This window comes from Zonotrichia leucophrys, chromosome 6, assembly GCF_028769735.1.
Source record: "Zonotrichia leucophrys gambelii isolate GWCS_2022_RI chromosome 6, RI_Zleu_2.0, whole genome shotgun sequence".
Classification (NCBI taxonomy): domain Eukaryota; kingdom Metazoa; phylum Chordata; class Aves; order Passeriformes; family Passerellidae; genus Zonotrichia; species Zonotrichia leucophrys.
In genome coordinates, this window is record NC_088176.1 from 14,064,896 (window position 1) to 14,090,572 (window position 25,677).

The 25,677-nt window shown below is 53.5% G+C and overlaps 1 protein-coding gene across 2 annotated transcripts in view; it reads right to left on the bottom strand.

Annotated features, from left to right (window-relative positions):
* Positions 1-164: 164 nt before the first annotated feature.
* Positions 165-25,677, bottom strand: part of HPSE2 (heparanase 2 (inactive)) — a 105,515-nt gene continuing 80,002 nt past the window's right edge. For both annotated transcript variants that reach the window (XM_064716406.1, XM_064716407.1), the window contains 7 exons: positions 22,508-22,555; positions 14,437-14,530; positions 11,975-12,081; positions 11,078-11,192; positions 2,231-2,376; positions 1,142-1,288; positions 165-1,059 (listed from right to left, as the gene is read on the bottom strand). In XM_064716406.1, coding sequence (XP_064572476.1) covers positions 894-1,059; positions 1,142-1,288; positions 2,231-2,376; positions 11,078-11,192; positions 11,975-12,081; positions 14,437-14,530; positions 22,508-22,555 — 823 coding nt within the window. In that variant the 3' untranslated portion in view covers positions 165-893. The remainder of the gene's footprint in view (positions 1,060-1,141; positions 1,289-2,230; positions 2,377-11,077; positions 11,193-11,974; positions 12,082-14,436; positions 14,531-22,507; positions 22,556-25,677) is intronic.

The following is a 25,677-nucleotide window of genomic DNA, read 5'->3' on the forward strand; positions in this document are numbered from 1 at the left end:
CCGTGTGACCCTAGCACCGTGTGACCCCAGCACCGCACCGTGCGACCCCGGCACCGCACTTGTGACAGCGGCACCGTGCGACCGCGGCGCTGCACCGTGTGACAGCAGCACCGGTCCCGCCCGCCCAGCCCGGCCCGGTCCGCGGCGGACAGAAGACGCCGGCGCGGTTGAGAGCCCAACTTTATTACACCTCCGGTAGCGCCTGGGCGCGTCGCAGCAGCTCCTGCCCGCGACACCGCCACTCTCCCGGGCAGGACACGATCTCGGCCCGCCGCTCCGGGACGTATAATTTAATTATCAACATTTCCCGCCGCGGAGCCCGAGCTCGCCCGCCCGGGGCGGCCCCCGGCGCTCCCTCCCCTGCCCCGCCCCGCCCCGCCCGGTGCATCCCCCGGCGGGCCAGGCCGGCTGGCGGCATCCCGGCGGCAGCAGAGGGAGCTGCTTCCATGCGCTTGCTGCTCCGGAGCACTGCCCGCCGCCGGGGAGGGGGTCCGGTTGCTGCAGGGGTCGTCCCGAGGGGTAGCGGGACCAGGGGGTCGGGGAGGATGTTTGTCCCGGGATATACCGGGGCTCAGCACCCCGACCTTCCCTGCAGCCAGTGGGCATCATGGCCCGGGTGCTTCTCGCAGCTCACAGGACGGAGGATGGCAGGCCCTGCAAATTGGCTGTCGCACTGCTCTGGCGGGATGGTGGCCAGGGCACGTGGAGCTCTGCGGTCACAGGGCAGGATGGTCCCACGGGGGAGGACATCCTGGGGGTGAGGATGAGGGCACGGCGTGGAGCTGCCCAGCACGGCCCCACGGCGAGGCTGCGTGGGCTGCCGAGGAGGCAGCGTGACCTGGGCAGTGCTCAGGGGCAGGAGCGGGGCTGGCGAGTCCCTGGTGCGCCGCAGGCTATCGGTACCGACAGGCCAGCGCGTTCACATTCTTCACCACGTAGAAGCTCATAGTCAGCGGGGGGATGACCAGGGTGCGGCCGGCCCGCAGAGGGCGAGGCTTCAGCTCGGGGAGAGTCCCGTCATCCACCATGGCCAGCGGCTGCCCGTTGAGCTGGACCGACCTGTGGGACCAGGAGAGGGTCAGCGCAGTGGCACTGAGGGTGCGACAGTGGTGGTAGTCCCAGCCACCAGCATCAAACTTACTTGGAGTGCAGCCCGTCCTTGCCATAGGGCTGCAGCAGGTACTGGTGGACAATCTTGTCCCGCAGCGTCCCTGCCAGCTTTATTTTCTTCCGGGAGCGGTGTAGGTTGATGATGTAAAGGGTGATGGATCCCCGGACATAGTTGTGACTGCAAAAGGGAGAGTGGGAAGTGAGGGCTGCACTGCCATGTCCTCAGGGAGCATCGCCTCCAGGAAGGGGCTTGGGGGTCTCTGTAAGAACTGGCCTCGCACAGGCATCCAGATTCACATCATGTCCTGCTGTCCCTTCACGGGGAGATGCCACCTTCCCATCATGAAGCCTGGTTCTGAGGCGACACCTTTCGACCCCCCTCTTCAGCCAGCAGTGACACGGCACAAGAGGACACTGCCACTCCAGAGAGGAGGTGGCCAAGGACAGAGTGTCAGTCCCAGGACGGCCCCAGCCCCCCAAACCTTGCAAGGAGGAGGCTGAGAATGGAGGGGAGCTCTGTGCGTCTGCCCCCGCCACCCCAGGCACCTGACAGACAGGTCCAGACACTGATCCTTTGTCCCTGCCTAATCGGGCAGCCCCAAACAAAGGCTATAAAGCACTTTGCACCTGTCAGTTACTAGACAAGGTTTCCTACCGAGCTGGAGGCATGTTGAAAGCATCTGGACTGTGTAAAGAAACAGTCTCTCCTCCTCCACAATAGCAACTTGTGTCCGCGGAGGAGGTGGCCGCCCCCCCGGCTCGCTGAGGTGCTTTCAAAGACCTTATCAGAGAAACAATAACCAGGCCAGGCTCCCCAGCAGCCCGGCCCGGGTAACCCGAGCGAGCGAGCGGGGCCCCTCGTGTGAAATCCACTCCCTTGATCTCCGCTGCCCGGCGGCACCGGCACCACCGGCCCCGTTCCCAGGCGCGGGCTCGCCACCACTTTCATCGGAGGCATCGCCATTCCCGCACTGCACTGTGACAGCGGCCAGAGTGAGGAGCAGGACCTGAGCGAGCATCCTGGGAAGCCGACCTGCACCAGCGTGTCCTTGTTGCCCCCACCTCCTGTGGGTGCCACTGATCCCACCCTGTGACCCTGAGCCCTCCTCGCTCCGCTCACTTGTGGTAGCTGGTGCAGTGCGCGTAGATGCGGAGCTTGTCGCGGAAGACTCTGCCGGGCCGGGGCTTCCTCTGCAGGCCGGCCACGTGGATCGCCAGCACCTTGGGACCAATGAGGCGCTTGTAAAGCAGGGACAGCCAGTAGTCCTGGGGGGCAGAGGGGACAGTCAGCAGCACAACAGCCCCCCCTACTCACTGAGGGCGTGGGCAGGAAAGGCTGGCTCCCCTGCTTGCAGCCTGGTGAAATTTTGGCTGTTGGGGTGAAAATGTTATGTGCCAGATTGTCTGCATTGGGTGAGCTCTTTTTGTGCACTCCAAGCCATAATGGCATGGATGTTTCCAGGAAAGAAATTAAGGGAGGAATTCATTGCCCATACTGAGAGACACGGGTACCCTCTAAAGGAGCTCAGATCTTGGTTGGGTTGCAGACCATGGGGAGCAGCATGAGCGCCCTTGCACATACCCATGGACCAACACACAGCCGTGCTGTGGACCTGCGCACCAGCTCCAGCTGATGCTCACAGGCTGGTGATGTCTCTGGAGCAGGCTCTTCCCCCACTCTCTACACAGAGCTGGAGCACATCAGAACTCTCCCCTGCTCTTTGTCTCTATTTGTGGCACACTGCCTTTTGGGACTGCTGAGGGTGCTCAGCTTCCCAGAGGTATTTTCCCCATTTTAAAGCCTCCTGTAGAGCATGGGGAAGCCAAGCTCAAGAAAGAGGAAATGCTCAGGTCCTATACACATGCATAAGTGATGCAGCCTTAATTACGTCACCACACACTGCTTTTTCCCGCAGGGCACGGCCTCGCACTGCACACAGGATGGGCCCCAGGCCCCGGGGAGGGAGCTGAGGCTGTGTGGGCCCCCTCTCATCCGCTGCAGGAGCTGGGAGGTGTGTGGTAAATGAAGCAGGGTTGTGGGAAGGGAAAGGGCAGGCTCAGGCCCTCGCCTGCTGTTCTGCAGGATGGGGCTCTGGCCCCGCTGCTGCTCCAGGCACGGCAGGTGGTGCTGGGAAGATGGAGCCTCTGGCCCAGCTAAGGGTACACAGCTTTTCTGAGGAAAACCATGCAGGTGCCATGGGATGGGTAAGATAGTCAGCAGTGATTTAGGGTGAATGTGCAGTATTTCAGCACAGTCAGTGCCTCCAGGGCAGTGCAGGAACCACTGTGTCCCTCCAACATCTGCAGGAGATGAGGGGGGAGCAGTGCTTTTACCTCGCCTTGCTGGCAAAGCTAGCTCCAAAGTCTCAGTTTCAAGAAGGATGTGAAAATACCAGAGAGAGTTCAAAGGAGGGCCAGAAAAATGACCCAGGGTTTGAACAGGAGACATCAGCACTGGCCTCAAGGCACTTGAGCTCTTCAGCTCACTGCAGGGAAGCACTGAGGACAGCTGCAGCTTTTCGCATCATCGCAAATTCGCTTGTGTGAGGGGCCCAAATCATGTTATTTGCAATAAATTACCAGGGCCTGGTGACACCAAGCACTTGGATGACAAATTACACACACACACCTAGCATGACTGAAACAAACCTACTGAGGGCAGACACTTTCCCTAGCTGGGCTGGTGCTCCAGGGCTGCTCTTTCCTCTGGCATGAGTGAAGCCCAGCCAAAACCATGCCAGGGCTGCTGGGCTTCCCAGAGCTACCAGCTCCTGTTCAATGGTACCAGCTTGGGAAATAGTTGTTCTTGAAACCCAGCTGCAACCAGGGTGTCTTTTCCACTGAGCAGGGACCTCTTCCTCAGCCCTGACAGCAGTTGGCACCCGCTGCCATGTGGCACACCCTGGGCAAGCAAGTTCCCCCGGCTGGCAGTGCCCACATACCCCTTGCAAAGATGTGCAGTGTGGTGCTGGACATCCTGTCAGGGGCAGCCTCAACCAGGCCCAGGGAGACAGGTTTGTCCAACCAGTGAAACTGCAGAAAGGATTTGTCTTTTGGAGTCACAGAAGACTCTTGTTGTGAGGGCTGAGCAATACAGCTGTAGCAGTAGAGGAGGGATAGCAGGGAGGAATCTGGTTTGTTATTAGTCCCATGAGAATCGAGGGATCTTTCTTGGTTTAAATGCTTTGCAGAGCCATCAAGCAGTACTGCAGGTGAGGAGCACCTGAAGGCAGAGCCTTCCTGTGCCTCAGGAGCTCTCCTGTCTGGGATCCCTGATTTGTGGGCAGGAGGGGAGCTTGTGTTGAGTGAGCTGATGTGCAGAACGGAGCCTCACCTTCTGAGCCCCATGGGGACAGTGAAGACATACAAGTTTTCCACTAGAGAGGGAAAGACCAGAGGGTCCTACGTGATCTCTTGGCACAGTTTACTTCTTTGCAGAAGTTTTAAAGACTTTAGCTTTTGGAAACAAGGTTGATTAGGCAGGCTCTGAGGCAGAGCTGTTAGCCAGACCCTCCTGTCTGCAGAGCCATCATGAGAAGGGCAGGAGTTATACTTGCACTCTCTCCTAGAGACAGCAAAGCAGCTCTGCTGCCCACCTGAATTTGTTCAGCTCTGTGCTCTCCACGTGTGAGATGTTTCCATAACCAGAAAACCAGAGTAAAAGAGCCCTTCAGTCTCCTGGGAACTGTAACCAACAAAGGCAGCTGAATTTCAAACGAGTAGGCTGTGAGCCTGTGGTGCACAACCTCCTCTGGCTGAGCTGCCAGGGCATGGCTTTATGTTCCCAAGTCACCAGCAGCATCAGCTGGCTGCTGCTCACCCTATTCCACTTTTTATTGCTTCTTCCTGCTTCTGAAGCTGCCCAAGTTCTTCCCCTGTGCCTTATGCACACTCGAGTTTCAGCAGCCTGTTTACAGAGAGCTGCAGTCCTGCACCTCCATCTGCATTTTTCCACAGTCCAAGCAACCTGTGTGGAGATAAGAGCTGGCTGGTCTGAACACCACAGGACAGACGGCTTTGCTCTTTTATCCCTTTGTTGAGCCTGATGGCTTGTTTTTGACAAAAGCATCCTACAGAAAAGTAGTGATTGTGGTTGTGAAGATCTGGAGGGATGGAGAAGCTGCCACTTCCCAGGGAGCCTGTTCCAGCACTTACATATCCACACTGTTAACAGCCCCACTCCTTATTTTTGTCTTGAATTTGTCTGGCTTCAGCTTCCAACCAGTGGTTCTTGTTCTTGCTTTTTCCACTAGATTAAAGAGATTCTCAGCATCCAAAGCTTTCTCCCCACGGAGGTCCTTACATCCTGTTCAAGCCATAGCTGCTTGTTCCTCCAGCAAGGCTGGATAATACTGCTTTTAACATTATCCCTGAGTTTTATGTGCTTCTTAAGTGAGAGTTCAAGGTTTTCTCAGCCAAACCCTTTGCAAGGTCCTGTGACAAGCAGAGTGGGGCAGGGCCTCATCCCAAAGGGAACAACATTTTCTGAAGTCAAAATTATCAGCTTCAGACACTAGTGCTGCCTTCATGAGCTCTCATGCCCCCACCCTCAGGGACATGATCTGTTTGCTGTTTTGTGTGTGGAGGTTGTGGAGAACTGAGCAGTCCCTATAACATTTGCTGCTGTACTGGGGAGTCTGTGGGTGAGCACCACAGGGGACACTCCAGAGATGGTCTGTGAATGGGGACAAGGCTTCTTCTAGCCCCAAACAAGGGGGCTTCAAGTGGACTGACCTGCCAGAGGCACCAGCAGGGGAGGAGGAGGCAGCACACAGACATGCTGCCCAAGGGGCCCCTTGCCTCTTCCCTCTGCTCTGCCCCTGCTGGGCAGGACAGACCTTTGCTTTGATCCAGACACCACTGCCCATGAAAGGTCAGCTGATGCTGACCAATCCCTTTTTTGCTGAGGCCACATCCCAGCAGTGCCCCACCACCAGTCCTCTGAAGCTGCTGACGTCTCTGCCTGGGTATCTGCTGCTTTCCCTGTGCTGATCCTCTTCCTTCCTGCTCTAACGGCTGCAAACACTTCATCTCACACAACTCTTTCCTGCGTTGCCTTATGCCTTTACATCTTCCTGCAGCTTCCTCAAGCAAGTGGTATGCAGCAGAATTCCTACAGTGGGAGTGGCAGCCACAGGAATTGCTGCCAGGCATCGGTGGTACCGAGGGGACAGCCTGCCCAGCAAACAGGAGAGTGCTGGGTAGGATGTGACCCCTGCCTACTGCCCAGCACAGCCTGCCTCCAGCCTGTGGCTTCCCCACCTTCTTGGGATCTGAGCAGATGGAGGAACAGCCAAATCTCTCTTTTGTCATCACCTCTCCCTAACAGGGTCCAGGCCATGCAGGCTACAGGAAGGGAGCGGAATTGCCAGATCAGAGGGCTTGGAAACCAAATGCAATTCTTCTGTTTCCTGTTCTTCCAGAGCACCAATCCACTCTGGGAATGGTCTTTCTGTCCCACCTCGTCCACAGCCCTGGGCTGGCTCTGTGACCAAGCTGGGCAGGTTTAGCACCACCATGGTGCCTCTGGAGATGTGAGGCGTGGCTGTGTCCATCCTTGCAAGACCAAGCTGCTGCTGCCAGTCCCAGATGGATTTTGTTTCTGCCCCAGACTCCCGTGCAGGAGGAACAGGCCAGCTCCAGCTCTGCACATGTCTTGTAGCTCCAGTGGGTGGGTGCCAGAGCTGCTAGGCATGGCTTTGATCCATTTGAGAGTCCATGAATATGCACTTCAGAGTGCACCAAGAGGGAAAGGCCCCTTAACCCACTGTGACAGCAAGCAGAGTTTAGCTGCTCTAAATCTGTCTCATTAATGGATACAACAATCCTCAGAGCTAACCTGGACCTCCTAGAAAGAGAAGGGGTGCAGAAAGCAGACAGTGCCTCAGTCCCTGAGACATGACAGAAAGGACAGGGTGGTGGAGTGGATGCTCTGCTCAAACCTGCTCCAGGCAGTTGTGCCAAGGCTCATTGGAAGACTTCCACAGGGCACTATTTCTACTCTGCCCTTCAGCAGACCATGCTTTAGCTTGACAATGCATGGGAGAGCTTTTCCCCAGTGCACACCAGAACTGCCCGGGACTTCATCCCTCCCATCTGTGGCCAGAGCAAACATCCTCTAACAACAGTTCCTGCCAATCCCTGCCTCTCCCATCCCTTCCCTGTCTGCAGGCATCGCTCCCACCAGAGTCAGTGCTCTAGCGTGTAGGGCAGATGGGGGTGCCAGACGCCCGCGCACAGATTTACAGTCCTCAGGAACAGCTTCCGTGTGTGTGCAAGCTCCATTGAACCTGCTCCCTCTCCCCACCCTTTGTCACTCCCAGACTTGGGCCCGTGCCTCTGCCTGCATGGCACACGGTCCCAGACAGTGACCCGGAGCCGAGGGTCCCTGTGGGGAGCAGCAGCCACGCTCCTGCCCAGGTGCTCGGCTCAGCGCGGTGGCACTGAGGGATGTGCAGAGGGGCGGGTGCAGCAGCAGGGCTGAACCCCGCTGGTCCCCGGGGTGGGGACGGGCACAGCTGGGCGAGGACCCTGCCCCCGCAGGCCTGGCCAGGGGAGCGCAGGGGCGGGAGAGGGACAGACCGGGGGACGGCCGGGACCCTTCGCTGCAATTAGCGGCGCCTCCTGCCAAGGCAGCTCCGCTAATGAGCGCACCGGGGAGCGAGTACGTGCAGCAGGCGGAGAACGCACGGGGACCCGCTCCCGCTCCTGGCACTTCACCGAGGGCCCCTTGCCTCCTTGGGCCCCGAAACTGAGGGAGCCCAACCGTGTCCGTGTGCTCGGGACAGGTCAGACAGACCTGATATGAGCCCAGGGTCCTCCCTTCTGCAGGACAGACCGTGATGTTCTTTCCCATTGAGTTCTCCTCAGTGCCTTTGGGCAAAGCCAGGGAGGTGAAAAATCACCCGCAGCATCCAAGCATCTGATCACAGCACCATTGGGCACAGACCTTCGCACTGCTGTGATGCTTTCCCAAGGACACCATCAATTCACAGGCAATATCATATTGTCTTCTACCACCACAGCTGAGCAGGCAGCCCCTGCTGTCCATCCACCCTTGATCCCTCCTGGACTTTCTCATCCTGCATATGAATCTTGTATGCAGAAAAGAACTTTAAGTGTCTACTGAACTCAGTATCTCCCTGCCCAGAGTCATTAGACAAAGGTCCATGAGGAGCCACAGGAAATGGAAGTCTGGTTTCCAGCTTTGGCTTTTCCATGGGGTTTGTGTTCCTCAAGCCCTGCCTAGAAATATGCCCAAGTTTTTTCTCTGCATAGATATATAACCTTACAGCATTTTACATTAAAGGAGCAGAAATCAATACTAAGGATGGATAAAAAAGAGGTGAGTACCACGTGGAAGAGCACTGAAAAACGTCTTTAACATTCTGTAAGAATCTGAAGAGAAATCTCATGTCTGCCTGGGGTGAAATAAATGTATTGCTTCCCTCTGGACTGTTTCAGAGAGATATTAAGGAAAGAGAGATAGAGTATGCACGTTGCATGCCTGAAATGATCCTAGAGGTACTGTATGCTGGATCAGCATTTCAAAGGCACTGCCCTGTGACGAGCAAATATTAGTGCTGCTCCTGCCCTCCTTCCCTGCACTCCTTACTCCCACACATGTACAGGTTTAAGTACAGGCAGGCAGACTGATGTACCTGCATAAGGCTTTATTTGAAGGGCTTCTCTGACTATTATACAGCTGACTGCTCCAATCACTCAGCAAGAAAAAGCACTCCAACCATACATGAAAATGTTATCTCAAAAATAACAAGGCAGTAAAACACTTGAGCTCAGAGAGACAGTGGACAGGCAATTCTGGCAACCAGAATGGGCACTCAAGCTGCCCTTCCATGGGTGAAGGACCCGGAGGAGCACACAAGGACCACATCTCTTGCAAGACGTCCCAAAAAGGCACAAGATGCCGCTTAGCTTGTGAGTCAGCTGAGTATGGGAAGCCCAGCAGAGATGTGAGCATCTTCCTAATTTCACTGCAAAGCTTCGGTGCCTGCTGCCACCTGAGACCATCCTCTTATTGGACAAGCAGGCATCAGCAGGGGCAGGGAGGAGAAGGAGGTGCAAGGGCGGCTCTGGGGAGCCCAGGCCTGGCTCCCAGCTCCCCGAGGAGCTGTGATTGATGCCCTGGCGTTGCAGCCCTTCTCTCAGCAGGCAGCTGAGAGCTGCCTCACGCCCAGCCGGCGTGCGGAAACCTCTTTGTCATGGCAGCTAATGAGCAGATTGTATTTCACAGCGCAGGCCCCGCACAGGTACAGCCAGCGGCTTTTATCTCCTGACAGCTCCCACGGGAAAAGAGCAGCCGCCGTCCCGCCGAGCGGGTCACTGCCCGGTCTTGCCGGGCTTTACGGTGCTTGCAGCTTTTTTAAACCCTTTGTGGGTTTTCACCTGTCCGTGGCTCTTTTATAGCGCAGGAGTGGAGGGAAAGGGGTTGTGGAAGCACCTGCCTGAGTTTGTGCAGGAGCACAGTGGTGGGATGTGGGATCGGCGCTGACGAACATGGGAGAGTGAGTAAACAATCACGACAGCAACTGGCACCTCACTTATTGGGAGACTTATCTTTAAAACAACAGCAAAATCCAAGTTAAAGTCTTCCATTTTGTTTAACAGCCTGGGGTTTATTCCTCTAACTCCTTCCCTGGCTCTAATCCCCTTCTGAACTGCATTCCTTTTCCAGCTGATATCTGGGGCTGCTGCCCTGCTGTGCCAGGAGAGCTAGCCATGGGCACCCTCTGCCCTGCTGTGCCAGGAAAGCTGGCAATGGGCACCCTGTGCCCTGCTGTGCCAGTAGAGCTGGCCATAGACACCCTGTGCCCCTCTGTGCCAGCAGAGCTGGCCACACCCTTGTGCACCCAGCAGGCAGGAGCTGGCCTGCACCCATCGAGCCAGGATCAGTCCAGGGGCCCTGAAGCCCTGGGAAAGGGGGTGATGTGGCTTGGTCAGGGAAATCCAGGCTCTTCAGGAGAAATCCATCGAGCTTTGAGCTCAGGTTCATTTCAGACAAAGCTCAAAGCCCCCTGGGCTGGGCCCCAGAGCTGGCAGGTGTGTTTGCTGGAAGGCTGCATGTGGGAACACACCAAGGTGCCCCAGGAGATACCCAAAGCAGCAGAGGCATGACCACACTCTCCTGCTCACTGGTTTGCTCTCTGGAGCCAGTCTGATGCTCAGGGTGCTGTTTTCATTGCCTGAGCAGGCAGAGCTGGCTGACATGCAGCTCCCTCAGACTTTGCTCCCCTGCATCCACCCCTGAGATCCCAGCACAGCACCAAGGGCAGGCTCACAGTGTCAGGGTTGTGCACATCTCCAACAGGGATCCCCAGCCTGCTGGCAGTGTCTGCTGGGTCATGGACCAATAAATCCCTTCTAGGAGAGATGCAGAGCACCCAGCTGCTCTGCCAGGCTCTCTGCTTGCAAGGCAGTATATTTACTAACCCCCAGAGGAAAAGGAAACCTGCTGCTTTTAACAGGATTTTTCATATGGTTTCCTTATGAGCACCATGTGTTCTGGGAGTTCCCCTCTGCCCAGGTGTTGCTGAGGAGTGAGGGATGTCGTGGGGCACTGATGGGATCACTGCTCACTGTGGAGCTTTCACCTTGGTTTCTAGAAGTCTGAAATCATGTGCTGAAGCTCCAGCCTGGCTTCCCTCGGCCAGCACCCCATCCACCCCTCCAAATCTCCAGCCTGCCCTGGTGCCCCTCAGTGGTACCAGCCTCCTTCCTGTGCTGCAGCCCTGGGGCATCAGACAAAATTTCAGCTACAGAGGTATCGCTCTCCCATCTGCCTCCAGCATGTTGCACTTGACATGAAGCAACATCTCCAATTAGCACTGTCAGGAACAGACCTGGAAAATTCATTTCCCAGCAGAGTTCAGAGAGGCCACAAGGAGAGAATCCCCCCAAACGTGCAGGGAGAAGCCAGCAGCAGCACGACAGCCCTGGGCAGACCTACCGGCAAGGGGTTGAAGTTCTGGTCCACCAGGTGGTTGTGGCCGTGGTCGAGGAAGGAGTGGCGCACCACCACGTCGATGCCCTGGCTGGCCAGCAGCCCCAGCGTGTTCAGCCACCTGGGGACAGAGGGAACAGAGCCAGGGCACCATGGGGGGACAGGGGGCACCATGTCACATATGAACACATGGGGACGACTGCCTGGTCCCGGTGGCACAGCTGCTCTCATGCATACAACCTGATCCCTGCTCCAGCACCTGAGCTGAAGCCTCCTGGTGATGTTATGAACTGGCTCCCACTATCCCTGTCCCAGAAAGTCTGCATGTGTCTTCCCCTGTGTGCGTCCCAAACCTGTGCCTTAGCCCCTGTGTGCACCCCAATATCTCAGCCCTCTGCCCAGAGATGCTCCCCCAGCCTGCCAGCACTCTGCCCCCTCTGTCTGAGCAGAGCAGAGCAGACCTTTGCACTGGCCTGTCTTCTCACACTCCCTGGGCAAGATCTTCAATTCTTACAGCCCGCCACAGCCCTGATAGCCCAGGCACGTCCCTGTGCTTCCCTGCAAAGCTTAGATAATCTTCCTCCATCTTTCATGATCACAGCCAGCTCTGAAGATCTGGACTGGCACTTTGCAGCAGGATGTCCAGGCCATGGGGCTGTGCCAGTGGACAAGCCCCAGGAGCCAGGAATGGTCTCTTCAAAGGACAGAAAATGGAAAGCAGAGCTGAGGAGTGCTAATAGGTATGAAATGGAGAATTTAACAATATTCAGGCTGCCAGGGAGTACTGAAGGGGTCTCTGGGCCTGGAGCTTGCCCTCTTCCAGCTGCAGTGCCTTTGCAGCACCTCAGCCTGCAGAGCCCACGGGGTGGCAGTGCCCTGGGGTGCCAAGCCAGTGTCACTCACAGGAACCCAGCTGCGTATGAGTCAGAGAGGTTGTTCATGCCTCCAGCTGAGGTCATGCCAACACCTTCCAGCCAGATCTTCTTCCCTGGTGTGTACGTGTTCACTACCTGCGTGAGAGACAAAAGCAACCAAAATTACTCTGCTGCACCTGTGACTTAAAGCCAAGCCAGACATCTCCTGTCTCATGGGAAGACCTGTGCAGACCTTTGGTGGTGCTGCTGCTGGACAGTCAGTGCCTGCCTGGCCATGGCATGTCCCTCTGTGTCCTTACCTTGGCTGGGTGGGGGGACACCATTCCTCACCTTTCCTTCCACTGCCAACACGTCCACTCGCATCTTCTGGAGCTGCTCCCAAACGTACTCTCATGTTCCCAGTCCCAGATCCTGCTCTTCCCCTGTGGTGTCCCCATGCACTCTGTCCCACACACTGCCCTCTCATGTCACCTTAGCTCGCCGTACCCCTGTCAAGGTGGCTGCCAGCCGTGGGTAGTTCCTGAGCCCCAATGGGACAGTCAGTGCCACAGCTGAGCAGGGGCTGCTTTGGCACCTGAGGGGTCCATGGCACAGGTGGGACATGCAGGTCTGAGCATGCTGGCCCACCCCTCAGCAGCGCAGACACCTGTGGGATGCTCAGCTGGCCAGAGCTGCCTTCTCCCAGCCCGAGACCCTTCGGCACCACACCCTGTCCCCTCTCCTGCCGTCGCACTTCTCCAGGCTGGGTGACAAGCTCCCAAGACCAGATGTCTGCAAACCCAGGAATGCTCTGAGCAGCCTGATGGATCCTGCCCTGTTAGCGAGGAGCGCTGGAATGTGCTGGATGGACTGGGATCCCTCAAAGATGTTAAATAGGCCAGCTCTGGGCGGCCGCCCACTCACAGCCTGTGAGAGCCGGCAGCCCTGCCTGAAGCCCCAGAGGTGTTGGCATCCTGCCTGTAATTATCTAAGCCCGCCACCTTCCCGGCCGGAGAGGAAGCAATAAAACAGGCAAGTGGACAAGTCCAGCTGCTCTAATCAGCCCCAGCAGGATGCAGGGACTCAGAGCCAAGCTGGAGGCCATTAGCACCCAGTGCTGTGCTTTTGCTCAGCCTCACTGGCATTCCCAGGAGAGCCTTCCCCAGCCCTACCCTGTGCACACCAAATTCTGGCCCTTGGGTGTGAGGGTTCCCCTAAACTGCACCAAGGGCAGCTCCTGGCTGCTTCTGCTCTGGGAGTGGATGGATTCCCACTCCGTTCCCAGCAGGTTCCAACCTGCAGCAGGGGTGGGATACATGTCACTACTTTTGGCAGGGCATTGTACCTGTGGGGGCTGGGTCAGCTGGTGCCTCTTGCTTGTCCCACTGTGATTCCACTGTGCCATGCCTCCCCCACAGCAGGAGTATCATCCACACACATGGATGACTCCCAGCTTGTGCCAGAGGGCTCAGCAAGGAGCTTCTCTCCTCCAGCTTTGCGGCACTGACCCTCTCATCCCCTTTCCCAGGGCCTCTTTGAGTTGTTTACTCATTCTATGGTTTCTCCCTGCAGGAATTACAAGTGAGACATTGTGGTGAGTGGTAAGATTTGAAAACCTAGAAAAGACAGATGGATGGACATCTCCTCTAGTCCCTAAGGCCTTTTTCACTCACTAGGTGTTCCTTATTTCTTCCAGGACTGACAGCTGAGTGTGTCAGTCTCAGCCCTGGCCCCTCTATCAGCCAAAGCAGGGGGACCCTGTAGAGCCCCTGCCATGTATCCCATTGTTAGAAATGTGAGCTGGATCCCCTGGACAGGGAGGAAAGAGCACTCACAAGCCAGCCATGGACTCTGACACCACAGGCCAGCAACAGCTGGGTTTTCTGACACAGTCAAAGCATGATTATCAGGGAAAAAGGACACTAGTTCATAATGGTCACAGTTCTCCACCAGTGAGAATCACTCTGGGAATGCAACTGTCACTGCTTTGCAAACAACATTCCCAGCCACACTGTGAGTAAGATGTGGTGGTAGGAGCCCCTCCTGAGCACACATGGCACTGGCTGTGCTCAGGGAGGTTTGGTACTACCTGGCTGCTCCCTCCTCTCCTTGTTCTGGGGAGCAGGCTCAGTTTCACCCTCATTACAGACAGATGGGAGCCTCAAGCCAGTAGCTGCCTTGGCAGGGCCTTGCACTGCATGGTGTTTTCTGCTGCCCTGTGTCCCAGCACATCTCCACAGCCCATGCTGTGTTGCAGCCTGTGGGCACTTCCCTCACAGCCCAGCACACACTCCACCCTGGGGCTAGGCTTGGTGCTGCCTGGTGTTTCACCCCTGCCCTGAACAGGGCTGGCTGCACTTTCCCTGGGAGCAGAGCAGCCACTCTCCCTCCCTGCCCCAGCCCAGCTGCCCTGGGAGCTGTGGATGCTGAGCCCTGGCCACGAGCTGTGCCCCAGCCAGGCCCTGCAGCCACGCTGTCCCCTCAGCCCTGCAGACCCTTTGCCTTGCTCACCTTCTGGATTTTCCTGATCTGGTCTGACAGAGTGTCTAACAGCCGTGTTTTCAGGAAGTCTGTCACCTTGGCCACTCGACCATCTATGTAGTAACTGGAAGGGAAATAAGAAGACAAGGTCAGAAGCTGGAAGTGTCTCTGTCCCTAAACCATGTCCTCCTGTTCTGCTGCTGCCCCATACCAGGATGCTTCCTTTGCTCTAGGAGTTCCTGCTTGTACCCTGTCCTGTCCTGGCCCTCTGGCCATGCCTGTCTGGCAGATGCTCAGTCTGGCAGATTTCAGTCTCCAAAACAGGATGTAAGGTGGACACACCCTAAACACTGAGCATCCTGCACTTCAGGAGCCATGGGAAGTTTTGTGATTTCTTAACTTTTGCTGGTGAAACTCTGGGGGTAGTATTCTAAAGGCTGGGAGCAAAATGCCACCTGCAAAGGCTTTGCAGCCCTCTTGCACAACCTACACCTTCCTTGCTTGCTCTTCCAGAAAAATCCCCAGCTGAATCCCTCTGTCAAGAGAGTTGTGGCTGTTAGCAGCAGAGGAAGTCCTGCTCTCACAGAAATACCTTCTGGCCTAGGAATGCCAGGGAGTGTTTCCCATCCAGGGGGCTGATTCCTGCTCTCCATGTGCTTGATTTTATGAAGTACAGCTACAGTGCTGCCCATAACAATGTGAATCATCTGTCTCTAAGTGTGAGAGGAAGGCTCTGAAATGTCTCACTGCTGTCTCCTGGCTCTGGGACATAAGGTGAAATATTCTGTCCTGGCTGCACACATCCTGTGTCAGGAGGGAATCCCAACCTGCTCCTCCTGAGGGAGAGTCTTGGGCTGTCACCTCTCCTCCATGCAAAGGGAAATGGCAGCCCTTGTACATCTCCCAGAGGCTCCTGCCAGTCTTGCAGGGAGCAGGATGCCTGCTGCAGCATGCACTGGCATACCCCTGGGCCAGCCCTTTTTCTGATAAACAGGCTTTGCAAGAGAAACTTTATGAACCTTCTCCTCCGAAATCTGCATTGTGTATCAGCCACTCAGGCCAGCAAGCCCCAGAGAATGTCAGAGCCACTTTGGGGGGATGGAGGTTCCCAGGAACAGCAGCAGCTCTGGCTGGGGCTAGTGGGGCTGACTCATTGCCTCTGATCCCTCATTGGAACTTCATGCACTCGGATTTCACCACAGTTGCACAGAGCCCTCTCCCTCCCTGCAGACCTCGATGCAGCTGTGGGTGCTGGGATGCATGACAAGCTAAAGACCTGAGCTCTGAGGAAAGGTGGATTCACCTTTCCAGGGCTGCTTTCTCCCTGACATGCATCTCATCTGCAGCAGTGAGCACCTGCAGCAGTTGTAGTGGCTGATTCACCTGGGTACTGGAATGCAGGAGCATCCCCAAAGGATGCCGTGGGCTAACTCAGCCTCTGACAGAGCACCTGGCACATGTGCAGCATGCATGAGTGCTTGGAGAGGATTTTGTGTCTCACTGCTCCAAGTCCCTAACTGTCCCAAAGCAGAATTCTGTTACAGGCTCAACTTGCAAATGCATTCAACGAGAAGAACCTCCTGTGTCAGCCCTCCCCCAGGCCTGCAGTCCCAGCTGTGTCCCCAGCCAAGCACAGGAACATGCCAGGCACCCCAGCGTTGTGTGACTGGGTAAGGAGGCATGAGGCATTTCTGCACACCCACGGTGACTGGAAGGTGCTAGGGGCAGAGATAATCTCCAGGGAGAGTTTAGGAAATGTTCAAAATCACTCAGATCACTTACCCACTATCCAACCACTGGCTGCTGGGAGGAGAGCAGATCTGTGAACAGCAGGCAGTGGTGGGGTTTACTCAGATTACTTTTTAAGACAAAATTACAAAGCAGCGTTCTCTGGGGATGGCAGATGTTTGGAGTTTAGCACCGCACTTAAAAACTGAGCAGAAATTACTTTTTCAGACTGCTGTGCACTAAAAACCCCATCACCTGGGCTGAAAACTGGCTGAAAGACATAAAAAAGGGCTCTATTCACAGGAAGAAGATGGAGTTAGATAGACCTCAGTCTGTGTATGACCCTCCAGTGCACCAGGCTTTCTGCAGGGTTTAGCTCCTTGGCCAGTATGGTCCCAGAGCCCAGGATAAACCCCTCAGAGAGCAAAGACAAGCTTGCACCTCCTCCTCACCTCACCCAAGCACGAGGTGTGCTCTGACATGCAGCTCCACTGCCAAGGGGAGAGATTTCTGAACCCCAGAAATCACCTGGGGAGGTGCTGCTGCACCCAGCACAGCCCAGACCCTACAGGGAAGAGAAATACTCTGGAATACATGCCATGGTGACACTTACTTTTTGACACCTTCATTACCAACCCAAAGAGATAGAGACTGGTAGAGCACAAAGGGCAGAAATAAAGTATCAGTATTCCTGCCTCAGTATCAGGAAATCTTGGAGGCATATTTCCTGGTGGCATTAAGAGGGGAACACTTCAGCTTTGGGTGTGTAAGCAGAGCATGAAGACAATTATAGGCTTCAGGAAAACAGACAAGGATCTCTTGCAAATCTACCTAGGAGGTCCTCAGTTGCCAACAGGTAGTTTCATCCTCCTCAGACTAGGAAAAAGGGAAAATGGCACCAGTTGTACAAGGCTTGTGAAGAAGAGAGAGGAACTGAGGTCTGTGCTGATACCTGGCTACTCAGGAATGGGTTGCCAGCTGTAGGCTTCATCTCATTGAGTTAAGGCACTTCCTTTTGGTAACTTTAACTGTCAGTATAGAAATCCACAAAATGCAAACAACTGTCAGGCCTTTAAAGCAAGAGAAGAGCTCATTAGGCGTGGATTATTCCTTGGAGTAAAGGCTGCAGCTTTGCTGATATTTACAATGACTCAGTGCACTTGACTTAAAAAAAAAAAATAAAACAAACAAAACCAACAACCTAAAACAGTCACAAGTCTTCAACCTCTAAAAAAGCCAGCAGCAGCTGCAGAGAAATCCAGCACTGACAAATACCTCCCCAGGCCAGCCCTGGGGTGCATGGCACTCTCATCCTGCTCTCCTAAGTCCAGCAAGGAGATGAATGGACAGACCCTCCCCAGCATGGACAGGGGTCTCTGTCAGCCACGACTCTGCAGAGGCAGAGCACACCCAGCTCCTGGACAAGCTGTTTGTGTCCAGCACAGGCTGACAGTTCCTTCAGTGGGCTCTGGGTACGGCACAGCAACAGCAGTGGCCCTGAAGCCTGGGAGACATCAGCATGCACACCATGAGCACTGACCATGCTGCTCCTCATAATTCAGGAGAGAAGAGATATGGCCAATTACATACAGAGCTGGGCCATTGTGTCCCCCTGTTTGATGCCACTATCTCTATGAACAGGCAGTCTGCAAGAAGATGAGAAGAGTCAGCCAAGAAAAAGATGGATCTAGCTACTAAATCCCAGATGAGACATACATCTTGAGGGAAAGGCCATGGACCTGTCCTTTTGGGTGTCCTATTATACTCTGGATGCCTATTATACAAAACTGAGACAAATTCTCCCCCCTCTGCTACATTGCCCCATTTCTAAAACCATCATTTGACTGTGCCATAGAAAGCCAGGATGAGATCACACACTTTGCAAAGGGAGGTGTGACTGGGACATCCTGGGATGGCCAAACCAGAGAGTGGTGCAGGGGAAGGACTCAGCCAAGGGCTGGGCAAGAATTTATGCCAGCGCTAGGAAATTAACCACCCCAATTCCTGGCCTCCATCCTTTTGATGGATCTGTAGCATGGAACAAAGATGAGCTGAGAACAGTAGTGAGGCAGGGCTGGACACAGTTGCCAGTCAGAAATGCCCTTATTCTTGAGCAGGCTGCCAGGCCAGGCTGCACACAGCTCCCCACTGCCTCCCGGACAGGGACAGTGCCAGGCACCAGAGCCCTTGGGCAATTCAGGGGCTGGCTACATGTCTCTGTCTTCTCACCTCCAGCTCTGGTGTTGCATTTAAAACTGTTTTCTGGCAAGATCCATGATTTGCTGCACAGGACCCTAAGCACTGTACCATGTTTAATGAAGGCAGTGCACTGACTCCTGGGCAGCTGGTTTCATTTACATCCTCCTTCATTTTAAAGAGAAACCTTTGCCCCTATTATCTGACCTCTTCTTCTGTTGCAGTTAATTACATTAAAGCCCACTTCCCAAAGCTCAGGAATTTCCGGATCTCCTTTGTTGCCTGTGCTGCAGGGAGAGTCTGCTTGGAATTAGGGACCCTCCTGCCAGGGACACCAAGCAGGGCAGATCCTCACAGCCAGCAGGACACCCTGCTGCCACTGCAGCTGTGAGACTGGCACACCTCTGCTGAGAGGTGCCCCTGAGCCCTGAGCACCTTCCCAAGGTGAGGGTGTCTGCAGTGCAGGATGTGGGGCAGCCACCCTGCCCTGCTTCTCATGGAGGAGAGGCAGGATGCGACTGCTCCTTCCAAGCCCTGCAGGCACACATGAGAGGCGCTGCCCACCTCCAGTCAGCTAATAAAGGCTTGGATGAAGAGTGCCTGGGGGCTGTTCTGTGGCCCCAAAGGCACAGCTCACACCCACACCTTTCTCTACCCCACACAAGATGGATTTGCCAATCTCACCACCGGGAGCCATCCCTGGCCTGTGCCATCTCCCCAGCCTTGCCCTGGCACTGCCTGGAAATGTGCAGGTGGCCAGGCCATGGTGCTGCCAGGAACTGTTCCCTCCATCAGACAGTGAAGAGGATTGCAAGCCCGTGGGCAAAGCTGTGCCCTGACCAGGTTTATTTACAGGTTGTAGTGGGTTTGATTTAAAGCCATCACACAGGTGCAAGTGGGTCAGACTCCTTTCTGCAGCCCCTTCCTCCAGGCACAGCCTGTGAAGACACAGCACTCTGGGCATCCTGAGGCTGATGCGAGCCCAAACACACACCCTGGGTACATACACTGGTGGGTGTGCCCATCCTGGGCAACTCTCTCCTGGCACCTTTAGCAAATCTGCCCTGTGCTACTGCCTGTGAGCATTTCCCCCTGCACACTCACCATGACTAGGCCAGAAGAGATGTCACCCAAACCAAGCCACGCAAAAGCATTTTAAGCAACATCTCATACATGCCTGTATGTCTGGCAGCTCTGTCTGGCACCCTGATTTGCCACATAGGACAAGTGTTTTTGTATCTTGGAAGAGAAGCTGGCATTCTCCAAGAAGCCACAGGGACTGTTTTTGAAGATGTAAATGTTTACTTTCCCCATAAGTAATAGGGATTTGTGTTTCAGAGGCAGCATTGAATGAGGATTTGCACATTAAACATGACAAACTTGGAGCTGTGTGAAAGACTTCGAATGGAAAGGCAGTTGTGCAGACTGGGCTGGGGGATGGACTGGGCATAGCTGCAGGCTTAAGCAGACAATGAATCTTCCCTGTTTGTGAGGACACCAGCACAGAGCAAAGAGATGGCTGTGGGAAGGATTCTGAGCAGCGGGAACCCACATCCAAAGGCTGATGGGGTCTGTGTTCACTCATAACCAATCTAAATCACCACGGAAATGCCAAATCTCTTGGAGCCACTGTCACACCCTGCTTTAGAGGAAATTCCCTGAGCACTTTGAAGCCATTCACACATCCCTCTCCAGCAACAATTTACTTCTGAAGAGGGAGGCACAGTGATTTGTGCTGAGTGATGTTATGTATGTAACTGAAGCCATACTCAGTTGAGTGAGTGAGGCTCACTGGTGAGCTGCTCATTTCTACCCAGTGTCACTTTTCTATCAATTATATTTCAGATATATTCTGTTTTCACACAAAGAATAGGGCTCCTTGCACTATATTCCCTTCTCAATTCCCCTTCTGGATTGAGCACAGACTTTTCAAAGGAATAACAGATTTGACAAATTTATAACCAATATCCCAGGAGAACTTTAGGGTTTGGAACCAAAATACTCATACTTGAAATTAGACAGCAGTTTAGTTTCCTGCTAATAATTTTCTTCTTGGATACAAAGGAACTTTTTTGTTTTGTTTTGCTGTTTGGAGCAGAAGGATGAGACACTGTTTTGACATTTATTCATAAACAGTACAGAAGCCCAGCTCAGAGCTGCGGCCATTGCCAGTCCTCACAATCACATACAAGTGCTATCTCCAGAGCTGCAACCCCTGGCTGGGGGAGAAGCAGGAACACTGCAGTGAAAATGGATCAGCAGGCAGCAGCTCAGCTCTGCTGACCCTTGTGGGGAGCTGCACCAGCCCTCCCAGCCACGAGCTGCTGCTTCAGCACTAGAGCTGACAAAGCACTTCAGACTGACCCTATGAGAAACGGTTTCAAAGCAGCCATGCAGGCAGATTCCCTGCACACCAGATGAAACTCCACATCTGAAGCCTGGAAGATTGTTCCTTCAACTCATCCAAGGGCTTGGCCCAGCCATCAAGCCCTGTTGCAGAAAGCAAATTCCTGGACTAAGTAAATGCGATCAGCACATCGTGTAATCATGAAAAGCAAATTCCCAGATGAGACATAGATCATCATTGCACAGCATGAGCCTGTAAGTAACACAAATCCTGCTCCAATTGCTCTGCTACCCCACTGTCCCCCTTGCAGCAAGCTGCTGCTGCCTGGCAGGGAAACCCAAGGAGCTGAACACCCAGGCAAGCACACTGAGCCCAGCCAAGCCCCAGGAATGGGACCTACAGGTTGCTGCTCATGTCTGGTGCTATAAACCTCTCTAGGATGCCAACAGTTGCTTCTGCAGAAGCCTCCAAGGTTAGTACTGACACAGAGACCATGGGTGTGCTTACAGGAAAACATGGTGTGTGAAACCCCAGTGAGCTCTGCCTCTGAGCAGGGAGCCAAAGGGCCTTTACAGGTGATGGATTTACACACCCCACAACTGCACTGCAGCAAAGCAGCCCCAGCACCACATCAAGGGTCATGGTGAAGAATCAGCTTGGGAACAAGACCTGTGGGCACCACACTCAAGCACACCTTGGAGCTGAGACCCTGGCTCCATGCTCAGGCCAGTGTCCTGCGTGGGAAGGATAACCCAGCATGACAGCAAATCCACTTTTTCTGAGAACAGAATGGCCTCACCATAGTTTATTTTTCCCTCCAGTGAATACTTGTCTCTGAAATGTGTCCTTTCTGTGGCAGGAGAGAGTCCTGCCTGCCCCACAAACCCTCTTGCTATCCATGTTGGTGGTCACTGCTGTGCTTGTAGGGTGCCTCACCTTGGCACTGGTGTTTGCACTCTCACTGCAGAGCCACATCCTGCTGGGGAGCCTGCCTCTGGCCACAGCATGCAAACTGGGGCAGGTGGAAATAAGAGGAAGGAAAAGATGTTTTTGGATTTTCCCTCAAATAAGAAAACCTTTCCCTCCATAGGGCATTTGTAACACTCAGTGCTACAGCTCAGAGCTTCGTGGGCTCTTCTGAAATGCAGCATTTGTAGGACCGGGGGAAAACCAGGTAACAGCATCTCCCTCAACCTCAGCTGGGTCAGGCTCTTGGATGTTCACCCCCCTTTAAGTGATATCTGTCCTGGGGCTCCACCTGCATGTAGACAGAGCGGTGTGTCTGTGGACACCCTTACAAAGCAGAGTTGGGGGCTGGGGCATTCTGTGTTTACCATTGGACTAAGATGCCTCTCTCTTGTCTGGATGAACCAGTTTAGATTCAGGCCAGTGGGCATGAGGAGACAGTGGGGTAAAAGGAAAAGGCTTTCAGACACTCCCATACATCTGTCACACCTGGCTTTTGCCTCCTTGTTGTCCCTACCCAGGCCACCCCTGGAGCTGCCTGTCCTCCCAGCTGCCTCTGGAGACTCAGTAGTCCAGTTCAGGGCTCTGTTTCCAGCAATCTGTCAGGCCAGGCACACAGGCAGTGGTATTTTTGTCCTGTGTCTCAGCTGCAGAGGTAAAGATTATTACATCCACTCCTGTAATTGTTTGAGAGGTTTGAGAAAGAAGGGCAGAATCTCCTTCACTGGTTTAAATTCAGCAGGGCAGAGAAGGTGGCTGTAGCACATCTACCCCTTGACACCCAGAGAGCGCACCAGCTCTGTTCCCAGCATCTGTGATCACTGCACTGAGTGTTGGAAAGTAGCAGGAATGGTGAATACCTACTGTTGCCAGGTAACAGCATCCACTGTGCCACCAGCCACCTTCATGAACCTGTGGGAAACAGAGGAAGAAAGCAGATAAGGCCAGTGTGGTCACAGGGGAAATCCTAAACAACCAATGCTCATCCTACATCACAAGATAATAAAGGTGGCCACTGTACCCACAAATACTTTCTAATGAAGCCTCTGTGTCCTTAAATAGAAGAAATAAATTCTGCTTAATCTAAATGCTTGTAGCAAGCACAGCTCAGAACACGAAGTGAAGCCTAACTGGCAGCAGAGTTCTGGGCATCATTTCAGAGCAGGTAGGGAGAGCTTTCAAAACACAACAGCGTTTCAAGAACAAGATCTTGAGTTATATATTAAGTTCCGTAACTTTAACAACTCTCAATAGCAATTAAAGAACATGTTTTAAATGTCCATCTCAAAAGGAGATCCTTCTTAGTCCCAATATGTATTTAATCTGAGGAACTCTTCGCCTGGATTCAAGCAAGGACTGGGAAATGGAAGAAAAAGGAAATAAAACCCAGCAAAGCTATTGGGTGCAAAAATGCTACCTCCTGCTCAGGAAGCTCCTGAGGAAGGGAGGAAAAGCTGGACTAACACTGCTAAGTGCTTTCCTTTTTTTGTCTTTTTCTTTGGCATTGGCTATTAGCAAACGGTGGGATTCTGACCTGGGTGCACTTCTGGTTTATTCCATTCCCACACCCAACCACAGCACTTCCATGGACAGGTTAAAGTCAGTGATATATGGGCATTATTCTCCTGATGGCTTCTGCCCTGGCTAAGAATATACCTGTTCCAGACAGCTCCTGTTTGAGTCAGACTTGAGGCTACACAGGTTCACCTGCTCACATTGCCAGCCCCCAAACCAAGCAATTCCTAATCCTGGGCACCATATGCAACCACCACAGGAGGAGCTGGCAACTGCAGGGGTCTCTCCCTGCTTCCCCAGCCCAGCAATCCAAACAGCACCTTGGAAAACTGCAGCTCCCACGAGGAAGTTCTTATATTGTTATGTTTAGGGGCATGGATATGGAAGCACATAAAGGCACACTCCAAGTGCGCAGGCACGTTGTCTGTGCAACGTGCACTGTGTGGCTGATATATTTGGGAAGTGATAATGCACACCCATGACAGGAGACATGTGTTGAGCTCATGAATATGCTGAGAAAGGAAACGATGCTGTATTTTCTTGGGCTGCTTTGGATGCACAAGGATTCCAGGAACACAGCAGCAATGTCCCAGCTGTCCCAGCTCCGCACAGGGGCGAGTGGTGCTGGGTCCAGTGACCCAAAGAGAGCCTCATGACCAAGGGCAGGGAAAGGGACGGTTTGAGAGGAGAGACCATCAGACTGTTTGTCATGGCAGCGACGAGCAGCAGCTTTCTGGCACACGAACCTCTAATCAGGTCTGAAATGAGAGCAGCAAGCTTCAGGCTAAATATAGCTCGGAAATGATCATTCTGACTTTAAATTAATGACCATGGTCAATTATAGACTGGGACAAAAGGGCAGCTGGACCCTGTGGAGCATAAGAGGAAGCTGGCAAAGGCAGCAATAATAAATCCCTGCAGACAGAGAGGGAAGAGATACAATTAGAAATGGAAAAACAATAACATGCTGTAAACTCCTGTAGCACTGATGCATCCCCAATTCTGCTGCCCAGCAGTGCTGAGAGCTCAGCTCCCAAGCTCTGTAAAAGAAGGAAAAGCCTTTCTGAAAGGCTTTAACATCTTTCTTGAGGGTCAGGCCTGGAAGATCAGTGACAATGGAATGGTTGGGGACAGTTTCTCCCCAGCTGAGCAGGGGGAGAATATCAGCTGGGTCAGCCCTAGTGCAGCCATAGGGAGAGGTGTGAGCTCCCCACAACTCACACTGGTCATCTGGAAAAAAGAAAATAGTGCAAATATTGCTGAGGAGGCATTGCTGTTGTACAAAATTAAATGTGCAGAAATGTGCCAAAAGAGTCAAAATCCCCAGCTGCCAGGTTTTAAATTCTCTGTACAGGGGCTGCTGCATAAAATGTAATGCACAAAGTCTATAAGAGTAAACTAATGAACTCTAAACTGAAATTATGAACACAATCTGTATTGGATTTGAAGATCAATATGTTGCAATTGGATTTGAAGATTAGTCCAACTTGTTTTCTAACATCAAATGCTTTACATTCTGGCTGAAAGTAAACCAGCATGGACGTTATTGAATCACCTCTTCAGGCTCAGCTTGTCACTCTCCCCTCACAGAGCAAAACCATGAGCAGACCAAACTTAAAGGAAGAAACACTCTGGTTTTTTTTGCCATTTTTATAGGACCTATAGCCCTGTTGAAGACACACCTTTTACAGTGGTCTTTGAGCAGGGACTGAAAAGCAAAGCAAATCCTCATTATAACCTCCTGGAGCAGCAGAAACAGGACATCCATATGCCCCATATCTCACCTCTCTAGGAAGCTACTTGGCCTCCTGATAAAAACGTTCCCAAGAAACTGTTACAGGGCACAGGCATCACTCAGGCAGCACAGTGCAGACCAAAAACAGGACAGAAAGGCCCTGGCTTGCTTAGGGCTCCTCTTCTGCCTCTATAATACCAAGATAAATAAGTTACTTCTATTTATATCAAAATCTTATGATAAAACATATATATCTAGCTCAAATTTTCTTTTGCATGTTTGTTTTCCTTTCTTTCTGTTTTCTTCCTTTTTCCTTTTGTTGAGATTTTTTGCAAGATGAAATTCCTGGTAATTGTTCAAGTCTCCTGCCTTTAGAGCTGGAGTTGTTCTTGGAACATCTCAGATGTCATGGGCAGTGGTCTCTACTCTCCAGGGGAACCTAGAACAGCCCAGCAGCCAGCAAGGGGTACTGCAGGAACAGGAGATGAAAGCCTAGGGGAGGTGGAGATGCAGTAATGCACAGGTATCCAAATCTCCTCATTTTAGGAATAGGGATTTAACTAAACCCTGAGGTGCTATTCCTATAGCACCTGTGCTGCTCCATCCACAGGTTTTGAGACCAGGGAAGATCCATACAATGACAATGCCCAGTGGTGACACAATTCCTGTTGGGATCTCCTGGCTGTGTGATTTCCACGGCACAGGCACGGTGAGCCAGACACTTCCGCAGAGCTCAGACCCTGCACATGTGCTGCACACATGGGCTGGGCTGGCACAGTAAATC